General features: G+C 39.3%; 1 protein-coding gene across 2 annotated transcripts in view; it reads left to right on the plus strand.

Moving 5' to 3' along the window:
• Positions 1–13,655, plus strand: part of LOC106893757 (BRCA1-associated RING domain protein 1-like) — a 50,521-nt gene that overhangs the window by 21,426 nt on the left and 15,440 nt on the right. For both annotated transcript variants that reach the window (XM_014951956.1, XM_014951957.1), the window contains exons 5-9: positions 773–853; positions 1,566–1,738; positions 10,043–10,151; positions 11,701–11,836; positions 12,856–12,948. In XM_014951956.1, the coding sequence (XP_014807442.1) occupies positions 773–853; positions 1,566–1,738; positions 10,043–10,151; positions 11,701–11,836; positions 12,856–12,948 (592 nt within the window). The remainder of the gene's footprint in view (positions 1–772; positions 854–1,565; positions 1,739–10,042; positions 10,152–11,700; positions 11,837–12,855; positions 12,949–13,655) is intronic.

Here is a 13,655-nt window from a genome sequence, read left to right on the forward strand (position 1 = left end):
TCCAAACTTATTACCAGCTTGCTCTCCTATATTTGCCTTTGAAGAGTGTCAAAATCTCTGATTCACAAGTTCTGTCCAGTTGCTTTCTTTACCCTATCTTTACTCAGCCTCTTCCCATAATCTCTGCATCAGTCTTCACCCTTTTCCACACACATTGCCTTGTTTATAATAAAAACTGAATAGAGTGTTCTTCCAAAAAGCAAATGAAGACTATTTTGGTAGAACAACTGTCAGAGAAAGTGTCAGTGAGATTCAGCACGAGTAGTAATTGCAGTGTTAAATAAAGCTCTTTCCCTTTTCCTTTTGACTTGTGGGAAAACAATTTATAGAAGCCTGTCAGGCTTATTAATCTATTTCACCTGTACACGTTCCTAGCCAGTTATTTAGATTAGTTTGAAAAAAATCCAGTCTGAAGGACAAGGAATTTCTGAATAAATGTTCCTGATTTTAATCCCTGCAGTTGACTCTAGCAGACAGATTTCAATCAGCAAATACTTGCCAGTTTATTCTGAGTTACGTCTTACGTGCATCGTTTTTATGTAAAAATATGTATTTGTGTAAAATGTGTAGGTGCTTCTAAATGAACAGTAATGATAAACTGTGGTCTCCAAACCAGTTGAGTTTTTGTTATCTTGACAATATCTAAATGGAAGACTTGTATCATTACATTTTTTATTGCTGCTAAATTTATAATTCTGCATCTCTTAAATTTTTGTTGTCTTTGTGTATCTTCTTCATGATTTATTAATAACTATGTTGTTTTCCTGTGTAGGGTGACTTAGCAGCTGTTGAAGAGCTGCTGAAAAATGGGGCAGATCCGAATGTCAAAGATAATGCTGGCTGGACACCACTGGTGAGTGTTGAAGACCTTTTTTTCTGTCATACATCTTCTGATCAGATTTCATTTCATCCCTTCTTCCCTCTCGTATATTTTAGTTCCCTTTACATGCATATAGGTGAATGCAATTGAAGAAGTGATGATAAATAAATTCAAAAGAATTTATTAGCAACTACTGACCTGCCCAAATCCAACTCTCCTTTGCTGAAGTAGGGCATGATAAGAAATCTGTCAGCCTGTGATTCTGCAATTGCAGAAAATGTAACTGTGATAATTAGAAAATGATCAATTGCAGACAATATGCATATTTTATGGGTTCTTAATGTCCTCAGTGATTTTTTTTTTTACCATTTTGGAAATATATCAAGTAGCTGAATCAAAAAATTGCTCATTTGAATTCTAGAAAATAAACAAAAGGTTCATTGCAACCATGAGTTCTTCCTCTCCTGAAGAATACTCTTGACAGAGTCGGTAATCTGGGAGGCTTTGTTCACTGTAGTCTAGTTTGCACACAGTTAGCCTTTGTTCAGTTTTTTGTGCTTTTTATTAGTTCCAAGGTTAATTCGTGTCAGGAACGTAATGCAGTTCCCCTTGCATAGTCTTCCCCAGCTGCTAACTGAGATGTGTTCAAAAATGAACTTACAAACTGGTGTGAGAGAGGTCCTTCCCCTGAATTCTGTTTCACTTGAGTTTTCTCTCTTTGCTACTTATGGATTTACCCAACTAGCATGAGGCATGTAACCACGGGCACAAAGAAGTGGTGGAGCTGTTGCTACAATACAAGGCCTTAGTGAATACTACGGGGTATCAGAACGACTCGCCGCTTCACGACGCTGCCAAGAATGGGCATGTGAGCATTGTTGAGCTGCTGCTTTTGCATGGTGCCTCCCGTGATGCAGTGTAAGTAGATGTGGGGTGCTCTTTTAACTGTGGCATTAGCTACAGCTCCAACTTCCAGGGTGTATGTTAAGTAAATATGAAGCAAAGCTAGTAATAAATGTGATTTATTTGAAGTGAGGAGGTGGGTATTAAATATATGCTCTGCTGTACTTGCATTCCCATTTTCCAGGTAGGTCTTTCCTTTCTGTTTTGCTTTCTCCTAAGCTTTTCTGAGGGTATCTGAGTCATAGCTGGAGTACTGGAGATTGTACTAGGAAAACAACAAAATATGCTTACCCTATTCTTACGCTTTTCTGCTGGCATCTTGTTACAGCTACTGTCAGATCTAAGATGCTGAGCTAGATGAGTTTTGAACTGCTACAGCTGGTTTTTGTCTCTTTAATTTTCTTACACTGCTTGCTAGCATAAGGTGTTTCTGTCCAGTCTCTTCCACCTTCATGAATGTCATAGACACAGGCTGAGATTTGGGAAGTGGTTTTTTTATTTTTTCTGTTTGGGATCAAAGCACTTGATACACTTTTTATTTAAAGAAAAAAAAAAGCTTAGAAATGTTTTCAGTTGAATCTTCTGTATAGTTATGCCTCCTGAAGATTTTGGCATTTGTGTAGAGGAGGTGCTAAAATACTTGTTAGTCTATGAATAACCCTGCAAGCTATTATTTCAGACACTAAATGTGCCTTTAGGTGTTGTGGTATTGTGCTGCTGCCTGTGTGTCCAAAGCAAGTTGTCAGTTGGGGGGTGTGTGTGTATATAGTAACACAATAGGATGAAGTCTTGCATGATGCATAAAGAAGCATAAACAAGTTCAGCTTAATCACTTCAGCTCTCAGTATTCACTCTTGAGGCTTACAGAATTAAGTTACTCTGTGGAAAAGCAATCAAAGCAAAACTCAAAAACAATCCTAATCTTGAATATGTTGGATCTAAAAATCAGCAAAGCGTCCCTCAAAACTTCAGCGTGAAAAAGTAAAACAAGGATCATTTCTTTGTGTTCACTTTGTTCTTGAACAACAAAGACCAGCGCGTTACACCTTGAAAGGCTGACAGCTTCAGAAACTAATTTTCAAGCCACTTGAATATTGGGAACTCACTGTGTGACACTTACCACTTGTCTGCCTGGTATTTGAAAGCATAGCACAGGCAACAGCTTTGATGGAAGGTTTTGACAGGAATGAGGTACTGGAAGATTTGCACAGCAGAGACTCCAAATGCCAAGAGTGGACTCTTCAGGTCTCTTAATAGCCTTAGTCGCTGCTGTATATGTGAGCAAACATGACTTCCTATTGAAAGAGAAACTTTTTAATCGTGGAATAAAAGGTGTATGTAACCCTTAAGCTCTGGCATAGCTTTTCACTGAATATAGGTAATGTTCAGTTGTATATTAAAACCATGTGACATAAATGTCACCAATCTGCAACTAGCTACCTCTTGCAGTACCTCCAAGTATGAAAAATGGGTTCTAACCCACTTCTAAGTATGCACTATTCTTGACTTAATCTCCAGGGTACTTAGAATCTCTAGTGTGTGATGCTAATAAATATATAGATTTTATTCTTTTAACTTAAAATCTCTTTGGGAATAAATTTAGCTGCCTTGAGTCTTTGTTTCATTTGGCAAAAGGAACTACAGGTGCTTTGGCAAAAATCCAGTCCTGTACCCACCTCCCTTTGGGGAAAAATGAGGCTTCCAAATCTTCTGTAGGCTCTCTATCTCTGGCTGAAATGCTACTGTGCACGTTACTATTGCATTGATGATGCAAAAAATTGGGATTTCCCCACACCCCTCCATTTTTACAGAGAGCATTAGAGACACAGAGAAAGGGATGTACAAGCAAAGTGTTTCGACTTGAATAGTAAGACTTCCCTGACCTTTTCCATACACTACCAAGAAACAACAGAAACAAGGAACTGTATGTCTGTTCCTCCCTCCCTTCCTGTGCCCTGCTGGCTTCCAGTAATGAATTGTGCTGTGATCTTTCCCTGGATCACGATTTTTGTAAATTTTACAGGGTTTTTTCTGTCACTGCTTCTGATAGTTGTAGTCCTAATTAAACAGTGGTTAGATTTGTCTAGGTAAGTGGACTTGAACCTTCTTTAATGGAGAAGGTTTAAATGTTTCTTTCTAGTGGATGCAGGTGCCCTTATAATGAAGTCACATCTGACAAGAAGCTTGCTTTTCTTCAGCCACATTTTTTCCTAGATCCCCGAGACCTGCAGACCACAGTTTTGAAAACGAGGTGAGAACAGGGTGATCACTTCAGATGGTGCAATTATAGTTCTTTTCAGTACGACTAGTTGTAATTGGCCTCTTTGTGCTTAATGCAGGATCTGCTCACCTTCATTTCATTATTGCTCTAGAATCTTTAAAGTAGAAATTGAGCAGTGATGAGCAGAGCTTGCATCTTTTCTCAGAGGTTTATTTTCTTTAGGAATATATCTAAGGAGTGCCTTAACTTTAGAGATATGCAGTGTTTGAGCTAAGACCTTACCAAACCAATTTTGCCAAACTGATAAATTTGTCTGATTTTAATTTGCATTTTTTTTCTGGGTATGAAACTCTTTCTAGTCCTTTTGTGGGCTCTTCAGGCTCTCAGTGAAGTAACTTTCAGCTCAGGAGAAGGCCTGCTTTATCCTAGCGTATTAAAGTGATTCTTCATTACCCCACAGGGATGGGGAGGAAAGTTTGATTAGTTCACTGTGGTTTCTTAAAGTCTTTTCCTTTAGCTAAGCTAAGTAAAATGTGAACATGATAAATGGATTCAAATGTGACTTGGGACACTATGAAATATACAGCATGACACCCCGCGAAAGTGACTGATGTCTTGCTGCTGTTTTGACCATAGAATTAACTCAGTTTTGTGTCTTAATGTCCCTTGTGTGTTGGAGAGTTAATCTACTGGAATAAAAACATCTCAGTGAAGTAACTTTCAGCTCAGGAGAAGGCCTGCTTTATCCTAGCGTATTAAAGTGATTCTTCATTACCCCACAGGGATGGGGAGGAAAGTTTGATTAGTTCACTGTGGTTTCTTAAAGTCTTTTCCTTTAGCTAAGCTAAGTAAAATGTGAACATGATAAATGGATTCAAATGTGACTTGGGACACTATGAAATATACAGCATGACACCCCGCGAAAGTGACTGATGTCTTGCTGCTGTTTTGACCATAGAATTAACTCAGTTTTGTGTCTTAATGTCCCTTGTGTGTTGGAGAGTTAATCTACTGGAATAAAAACAGAGCCTGTGTTGAATAGCCTGCTTAGAGCAGTAGTTTTGAAATTTAGTGTGGTACTCAGCTGTGCAAGATTGCACACCTTTAAAAAAGTATTTAATATTTACTGACTGTAGGCCCAAAGGTAGGTAAGATCTGCTGGTCTGTAGAGGGATGTAAGATATATCTGGGAAGAAACTGAGGTCTAAGATACCTCAATTCATGAGGCGCACAAATATTAGCATAACACTAGCCATCAGAGAGCTGAGAGTTTGCAATTTCAAATTTAGATTGTCAAGTTCACAGACCCATCAATTACATCTCATTCCAGGCTAGTTCTTTCTCCTTGCCTGTTACTACATAGTGCATTAAGGAGTAACTGTGTGTAAGATGAAGCAGCTACGTATCTTTTGGACCAAATGAACACAGATGAGAGCTACCTCTTTTGCCAGGAAGCACTCCCAAGATTTCAGTATTCCTTGGCAATTTTTTTTTTTTTTTTTGAAATCTGTAAGATTTAATACTTGTGGCACTTCATTTTGCCATTTGAAGTTTTCACTGGCTGGGAAAGATACAAACTACAAATGAAAAATATTATATGGACCAGTGGACCTATTAATTGTCCTGCTGGTCTAGTTAATTTTTTTTAGTTAATCTCCTACACATAGCTAATTTATATTTTTATAGCTCTTTTCATGCTCTCACTCTCTTGAATTCTGTCTTTTTTTCCTTGCTTCACAGCAAGTCAAGTGATTTGAAAAATTAGATCTGTGCATTTGCAATTTCACAGTGTTTCCTAAACGCTTTCACTCAAGTGGGCTATCTTGCCAGTTCTTCATGCGCAATACGTGCAGCATTAGTAAAAATTGTTGTGTTGCCCTATTTCTTTAGGTGTTAGTTGTCTTTGCTCAGTTGTGAGTCAGATTCTGCAAGAAAAACCTGTGTGAATGCTTAGGGATAGACAGCGGTCTTCAATTTGAATAGCGTAGGGGCAAAACCTGTTATAACCTGCAGTTAATTCCAGGAGGCATTAGACCCATGACACTGACATCATTTTGTCTGCTTTGTCTAAGTCAAGATAGTGCAGGGCTTTGCTGTGTAAGTGCAAGACAGCATGCTTAACTTCCTGCTGACAGCAGGTTAATTAAAACCCTGGCCCTGTTTGGGTATCTTAAGACAGTCTTTCTGGCTCCACAGATTAAATGTTTTTTCTCCTTCTGTCAGGTTCAAAAAAGGTTTCTGCTCACTGCAGCCTCGGAATACGAGCGCTGAGCGGAGAGCCTCAAACTGGTCACATTTCCCTATGGGAATGAGTGGATGCAGAACTGCAGTGGGACCTGGTGGTGGGGCTTCCCTTCAATACTGAGCTCTTTTTGTGGGGCTGGGGTAAAACTTGGTTTATACTCAGCTGTGGAAGGGAAAAAGGGAAAATAACTTGTGGTGTCAAAGTGGAGCAGCTTAAAACTCCTGATTACAAAGTATTATATAGAATCATAGAATGTTTTAGGTTGGAAGGGACCTTCAAGATCATCCAGATCCAACCCCCTGCCCTGGGCAGGGACACCTCCACCAGACCAGGTTGCTCAAAGCCCAGACCAGTCTGGCCTTGAACCCGTGCAGGGATGGGGCAGCCACAACTTCTGTTCCAGTGCCTCACTTCTCTCAGAGTACAGAATTTCTTCCTAATGTCTAATCTAAATCTAAATATAGTCATTGTTTGCTTGTATCAAAAGCTGTGAAAATTTGGGGCTTCTGAAGAATTGACAAGGGTGTGTCTCCCTCTGGTTGCTCATTTCCTGAAAGTTTACTGAAACATTTAGAAGGTAACTGTTAAGTTTCTTCTTGACTACAGCAGTAACCCCTGTTGTCTGCGTACCTAAGACTTCAGCAATGTTGCACCATAAGCTGAATCCAATTTCTAAATCTTTTCATAAGAAGTTCTTTGATCTGTCAGTCCTTAAGATACCGTCTTGTCATCTCGTGGAAAGTCATACTTGGCAGATTGCATCAAGTTTCTCTTCATTGGACTCACCTTTGTTCTCAGCTCAGGCGTCCTGCTCTTTGATTGGAATTTGTTCTAGCTGTAAGAGCCCTCTACTGACTATTCAGTACCTTGATGACTGACTAAGAGGAGACTGCTTGCATCAAAGGATACATCTGACTCTTGAAGGTTTAAAACAACTCGCAAAAAGCCCATTTGCATTCTGGTAGGAAGAAGTATGTCTGAGAGACCTTGTATTCTAGCTGAAGCACCAGAGACACACTTGTGTCTTCTTTCTGAGTGTGGAACTTGTCCCGTTAAGCCTTCACATGCGCTGGACCCGTTCTCAACAAACCCACACCTGTAGTAGGAGCACACAAACAGAGGTATTAATATTTCTAAAAATGCCATGTTTGTGTGTTAGGGTGGACCTAATGTGCATGTCTCACTTAATTTTGTTTTGCAGACTGGATCAAAAATCAGTTTTTAGTCTGAAATGAGGTGGATGATTTCACTTGTTCAGTGTGGCTGAGTAAAGACAGATTTGAGCATGCGTTTTTGCCAAAAGCTACTGTTTCCCAATCTTGTGCCTTACTGGTGTTCTTGTGGCTGCATAGCTCTGGTCCTTGATGCTGATCATAGGGTGAAAAATAATAGATATTCTTAATATATTAAAAACAGTTTCTTGAGTAACTGCACTGCTAACTGTATCAAACCAACAAAGACTGGGCAAGGTCTCTTTTTACTCTTCTTTACTTTTTGGATGGTTAGTGGGTGATTAAAAAGAACAAATTCAATTTTCATCCTTTCTCTTTGGAACGGATGTGTAAATTACAGCAATACCATAGTTGAAATCTGTTGTTAGGATGTGTTCCTTGTCTCAGTTTTTATTTTGTAAACCCTCTTCTGTTTTGGCTATTTTTTTTTTCCCTTAAGCTCAACAAGCTGCTTTGTTGCAAATATTGAAAAGTCTTAAGCCCATCCCTTGGGCTGGTGTTCCTTTTTTCAGGTCACATTTTACTTTAACTGTGCCAGCCTTAACATTCTATGAATAGCCATTAATTCTTCAATGCTGCATAATGACAGGACAGCATTTTGTAATACGCTGGTAAGAGGCAACTGAAATGATCTTAAAAATGCAGAAAAAAATTTTAAGTGACTACAGAGGGAGTAGCTGGAGCTCTTATTTGTATAGTTTAATTGGCAAAAAATGTTAAATATTTCACTGTGATGGCCTATGTATTTATCTATGGTAAACATTCATGAGGCTTTTTCCAACAGTCAAGGATCTTACTGTGACTCCCAGACCTCTGCTACTGGCAGACAGTGATTTCCTCCCCCTGCTTAGTTCACAGGAAAAGGTCAGCCAGCTAGTCTAAAGGTGATTTTAGTGTATCTGCTAATATTTCTCCCCCCTCCACCTCTGGATGTGTTGTTCAAAGGAGCTCTGTCCTGCAGCAGTTTGAGTGGAATATGGCCCTTATTTAAAGAAAGGGCAAGAGCTACCCTGATGATGCATGACAAAGCAGGAACAGCACGACAGTATTTAATGGGCTGCAACTCCCAGGACTGGGGCTGAGATTTAACCAATTATCTTTTAGTTTGCAGAATTTGTATTATGCGAGCTCTTCGCTCATTAGGAACTCAGAAGAGCTTGGGGTTGGTAATATTGTAGAATTAGCAATTGTAAAAAATACCATCCCAGAATCTTCTGTGTGGGATTTCTGTGGATTGTTGTTTTCCCAAGAGGCTCTGTTAGTGAGCAGGGCTCAGTCAGGAGCACAGAAAGGTGCTAAGGTCAGATGCATCTTTGAGCTCTACGCTAGCTGAAGCCCCCCAGTTAAGTTGAAGTGAAGACTTAGTGATGGGAGCTTCTCTTTGGGCTGCATTGGGTTATGGCCTCATGTGGAATTCCCTATAAAGCTTCCTAGATTCCTACTCTGTGTGGCGAAGTAAGAGACAGTACTTGGAAGATGCAGTGGTTTTTTGACCTCTTTAAATGTTTCATTGCTTGATGACTAAGCTTGCTGGATTTCAGATACAGACTCAGGGCTTTGTTCTCGGTGACAAGCTTCCCCTTCTTAACGAGCTCTTCTTATGCCTTTTGAGAGCCCCAGCTCCATGAGGTGGGGAGAAGAGGATCAGCTGGAATAGCCATTATTTCCACAAAGGGCAAAGCAAGCAGAATATTTCCCCAGAGTGCTGGGAGAGGATCGTGTTCGTTAACAGCAATTACACCTGTTCTGCAGTTTCAAGCTTTCCTCCACTCGCTGCTGTCCTGCAGCTCCAAAGTTGTGTGGAGAAGAGATGGAAGCCAGGGCTGTGCTGGATGGTGTCTTTATAGCAGATCGTATCTGTCTGGGTAATGCTGAAAGAATGGGGGAGGAACAGAGATAGAAGGCAGGGCTGTGCTGGATGGTGTGTTTATAGCAGATCATATCTGTTCTGGGTAATGCTGAAAGAATGGGGGAGGAAATGGGTCTTGAAGCGTATCTAATAACTGAAGTGCCACATAGGATGAATAGTGTTCAACAAAATGGGCAAAACAACTAAAATTTGAATGAATTGGCTGTAACGGGTGCTGTAGAACAGCACGCTGAGGGAAAATGAGATGCATACTCAAATTTTGGAAGTGCGAGGGAGTCGCAGTTCCCAAGGAGGAAGGAGATAGCTTTTCCCATAAAAGCATAACCACATCAAGCTCCGATGTTGAACACAGGGTGTTGAATCTTCTGACATGGCTTTTATGGCAGATGGGTAAGCCAAAAATACGTTTATTTTTTTTTTTCTTGGTTATATGACTGCCATCAAAGATTAAAGCTGAAATTTCTAAAGGTCCTGTGAATGATAACAAAGTGAAACAGTTTAGCAAGGACTGTGGTTTATTTAACTGAACACACTGCTCTGAACATCCCTTACTCCTCGGTTGAATGCAGCAGCTTGTAATTCAGTAGCCATCTGTTTTAGACACAATTCTTACTTGAAGCTTTGTGGTTTTTAGCTGAAATTACATATTAATAAGAAAGCGGGAGGGAAAGCTACCCAGCTAATGTGCCCAGTTAGTTAAGAATAAAGTCACATTTTATTTACTTAAACCCATCTGTGCTTGTTTTGCCAGTAATATATTTGGTCTGAGGCCTGTGGACTATGCAGAAAGTGAAAAGATGAAGTCTGTGCTAATGTTACCAGTGAAGAATGAATCATTTTCATTTAACCAACCCTGTGAGGTAAGTGTGTGTGGCTTTTTGTTTTCTTTTGCTTGTTAAAAAAACATAATTTTATCTTGTAAATATTGAAAGCTTGGACCTAAGTACAGAACATCACCTGCCTTTACAGGGAAGTTTTTTGTTTTCATTTGCTTTTTAAAAAAACCATAATTTTATCTTGTAAATATTGAAGGCTTGGACCCAAGTACAGAACATCACCTGCCTTTACAGGGAGATTTTAAATAGGCTGGGATACTAACTTGGACAATATTTCTAGAATGTATGTGGGATGCTTATGAGCTATGATATTCTGTGTTATCATAGCTTTATCTGGGAAAATAAAGGATGTTTCTTGTAATGTGGCTTTATTATAGGAGAATGAACAATATAGTATTCCTGAAGTATTGGTGATTGAACACGCTGTTGTTGTTTTCTGCGTATTTAAATTTGTTCTATTTGCTGAACTGGCTGAAAGCCGCAGCAGTCTTTACTCCAGGTGCTTTTTGTGTGCTTTTAAAAGGCTGTTCCAATATTGTCCTTTGTCCAACAATGAAGATACCAGCTCAGCAGTTGAAAGCAGCTTTTTGAAGATTATTTTAGGGGTTTTGTTTTTCCCCCCTTTTTGCCAAATACTTCTCAGGATTTGTGACCAAAATCACATTATTCAGACTTCATGCTTCCTAAAGAATGATGGTTAAACTCAAGCAGTCCTATTCTACTCCAGGTTATACAACCTGTTGTGATCCAGTGGGTAATAAGATACCCACTGGCCAAAAGTAAGCTCTTGGAGCTAAATCAGCAAAGATATGACTGCTCCTCCCACCTGTAGCAGATGTAAGATGCAGCTTTTCTGTCCCAAACAAAACATTCACTATTTACAGTTGCTTTGGGATGAGTGTGTGCTGGTGGATGGTTACCAGCTCATATGGATGGCTTGATCCAAAGCTTTAGGGTAATGGTCTCAAAGGTGTGTCTCTACTAGGGAATCTGGAAGTACTTACAAAGACCCAGGAGCTGAAGTAGCACATCTTTGTCAGCATAAGACTTTAGCAAGCAGCTCCTCCTACTTTGCATTAGTAGTATCTGCATAAAAAAACCTTAAATACAGAGCAATGTATTAGAGGCATTTTTAGTAAAAGGACATGCAGGTGTTGAGTTATGTAGGTTACTCAACATATTGGTAGTGAATCTGTTGGTAATACTTCACTAAAAGTAGGAGGGAAAATTTTTTTCTCCTTCGAGTCAGCAAGGCTGTTTACACAATGTTTGACCAGCTGTGTGTGTGCACACCAGTGTCTTAATAAAAAAAAAGGCAAAGAAGAAAAAACCTGATGCACAAGCTGGTTTGATACCTTTCACAAGCTGAATGAAGTGCCTCTAATATCTAGTTTTTTTTCCTCTAGAGCTGTTTTGTTATATAGAGATTTATTTGTAGACCCTGTCCACTAAGCTTGCCGTGAATTGTTTTTCAAAATGCTTATTCTTTATTAGATACACCTGTCAAACAAGTTAGTTGCTTTCTTTATGTTCCCAACCATTCAGTTTACTGTAGAACTTTATGTTCATGCAGGCTCCGAGCCCAAGCCAGCAAAGAGATGGACCTCTTGTTATACTGGGGAGCAATCTTACTTCGGAGCAACAGAAACTGCTGATCAAACTGGCAACAGTTCTGAAGGCTCAAAGGTGTACTGAATTTAACAGCAAAGGTATGCAGTCTTGTTGAAATGTCTCTGTCCAGATATTAAGTAACTGCAGTTCTACACTTCTGCCTTTAAGATAGTAGCTGCAAGAGCTTTTTGTCGCATCTAATAAGTGCAATTACTGAAATCCTTGAATTATAGCAGTAGTGGAACGATGGTGTCTTGTGTTGCATGTAAACTCATAAAGCCTGCCTGGTTACTGAGGCAGGAGACTTCTGGAGAAGCCACTGTTTGACAGTATATTGTCTGTTATTTAAAATCTGTAAGTTCTCCTTAAAGACCTCTTCTCTTTATACTTCTTTTACCAAGGTCTCTGCTCGTATGAGACATCCTGTAAGGCTTTAATGTTGCAGAAGGGAATCTTAGGCAGATGGTGCCTTTAGAAAGAGCATGTCACTGACTAAAAGTTGACAATTTTTTCCTCATGTGCTACCTTCCTTCAAATTTCGCTCTTTATTAAGAGGATGGAGCCAAATTATGTGGCTTTTTTTTGTTGTTGTTGTTCCCTTTTGAGGGGGATCACATTGTCTTAATCCTTCCTATTCATTTTTCTTTGGAGTGCTTTTCCTGCTTGTGAAAGAAATGCTCAGGTAGTTTTACCCTCCCATCTTTCACACCCTGATTAATACTCCAGAATTCTGAGTTGAGTTCTGTTAGCTTTGTGTTAAAGTAGTGAGATTCCATAGTAAGATTCCTGTCAGAGTTAAATATAACTTTAAAAGGATTGGAAAAATGTACTATCCTATAAACCAGAACCTCTTTTGAAGTTTTAGGTGTTAGCTTAGAACTATAAAAGCATGGTTTCCCTTTTTCATAGCAAGTATATGTTGGAAACCACAAAACTTCTAATAGTGCTTCCACTTACTCGTATCTTAGTCTCAAAAATCAGATACTTGTGCTGGAAAGAGTGGTTCATAAATTATTATAGTCTGTTTATTTTTTAAATGGTGATTGGTTGCTTCTTAGCCAGGCATGGCTCTGCTTTTTATGTGCTTTTACTTCTACTGATGTAATCTTTCTCCTAGTAACTCATCTTGTTATCCCTGATGCTCCAATGCCAAGAACTGTCAAATGTATGATGGCTGTTCTGACTGGATGTTGGGTCCTCAAGTTTGAATGTAAGTAGAAAATATATGGGATTCTTCAAGCTTTGTAACCAGAAATTGGAGAAGGAATTCCAGAGAAAATTTTCAACAACTGCCCTAGTATCAGTACGATCAACATAAAGTTGTGAGGGTTTTGTTTTTTAATCTCCTGAATGACAAGAGATTTAATTAAATACAACTGCCCCTTCCTTGGCAAATGTGTGCATTTCATTATTAGAAGTATTGGGTAGGTCATACCCCAAGTGTCAGTAGGAAGTGAATTTGTACATGGCTACATTAAGAGGGATTTGGAAAATGATAGAAAATATCCTGGGAGAAGAGGAAGGAATTTGTTAAATTCTTGGATTTCTTAGAAGCAGCTTCCATCAAAATTGATAGGAAACTTTTGCTTGCTTGGGGTATGTGATCAAGGCCTGTAGGAAGGCAAGGTGTTGCTTATTTGCTTTTATTTTTATTGCTGAGATCTGTTGAAAGTTACAACTTCTAACCAAAGTTATACTGTCAGCTGCTCATAACCCCTGTTTGTACTTTCCACTGAAGTTCTCTGTTTGTTGAGAACATTGCCAGACTTCATGCAATCACAGGCTCAGGCAGATCAAATGTATAATACAACTTTCAATACTCATTTCTGTACACACGAACCCTGCAGACTGGAGTGCTCTTCAACTAAAATAGTAATTTCCAGGGAAAGATGATTGCATAGCATGCAAGTCCTCTTG

This window comes from Calidris pugnax, unplaced genomic scaffold (genome assembly GCF_001431845.1).
Source record: "Calidris pugnax isolate Ruff unplaced genomic scaffold, ASM143184v1 scaffold179, whole genome shotgun sequence".
NCBI lineage: Eukaryota > Metazoa > Chordata > Aves > Charadriiformes > Scolopacidae > Calidris > Calidris pugnax.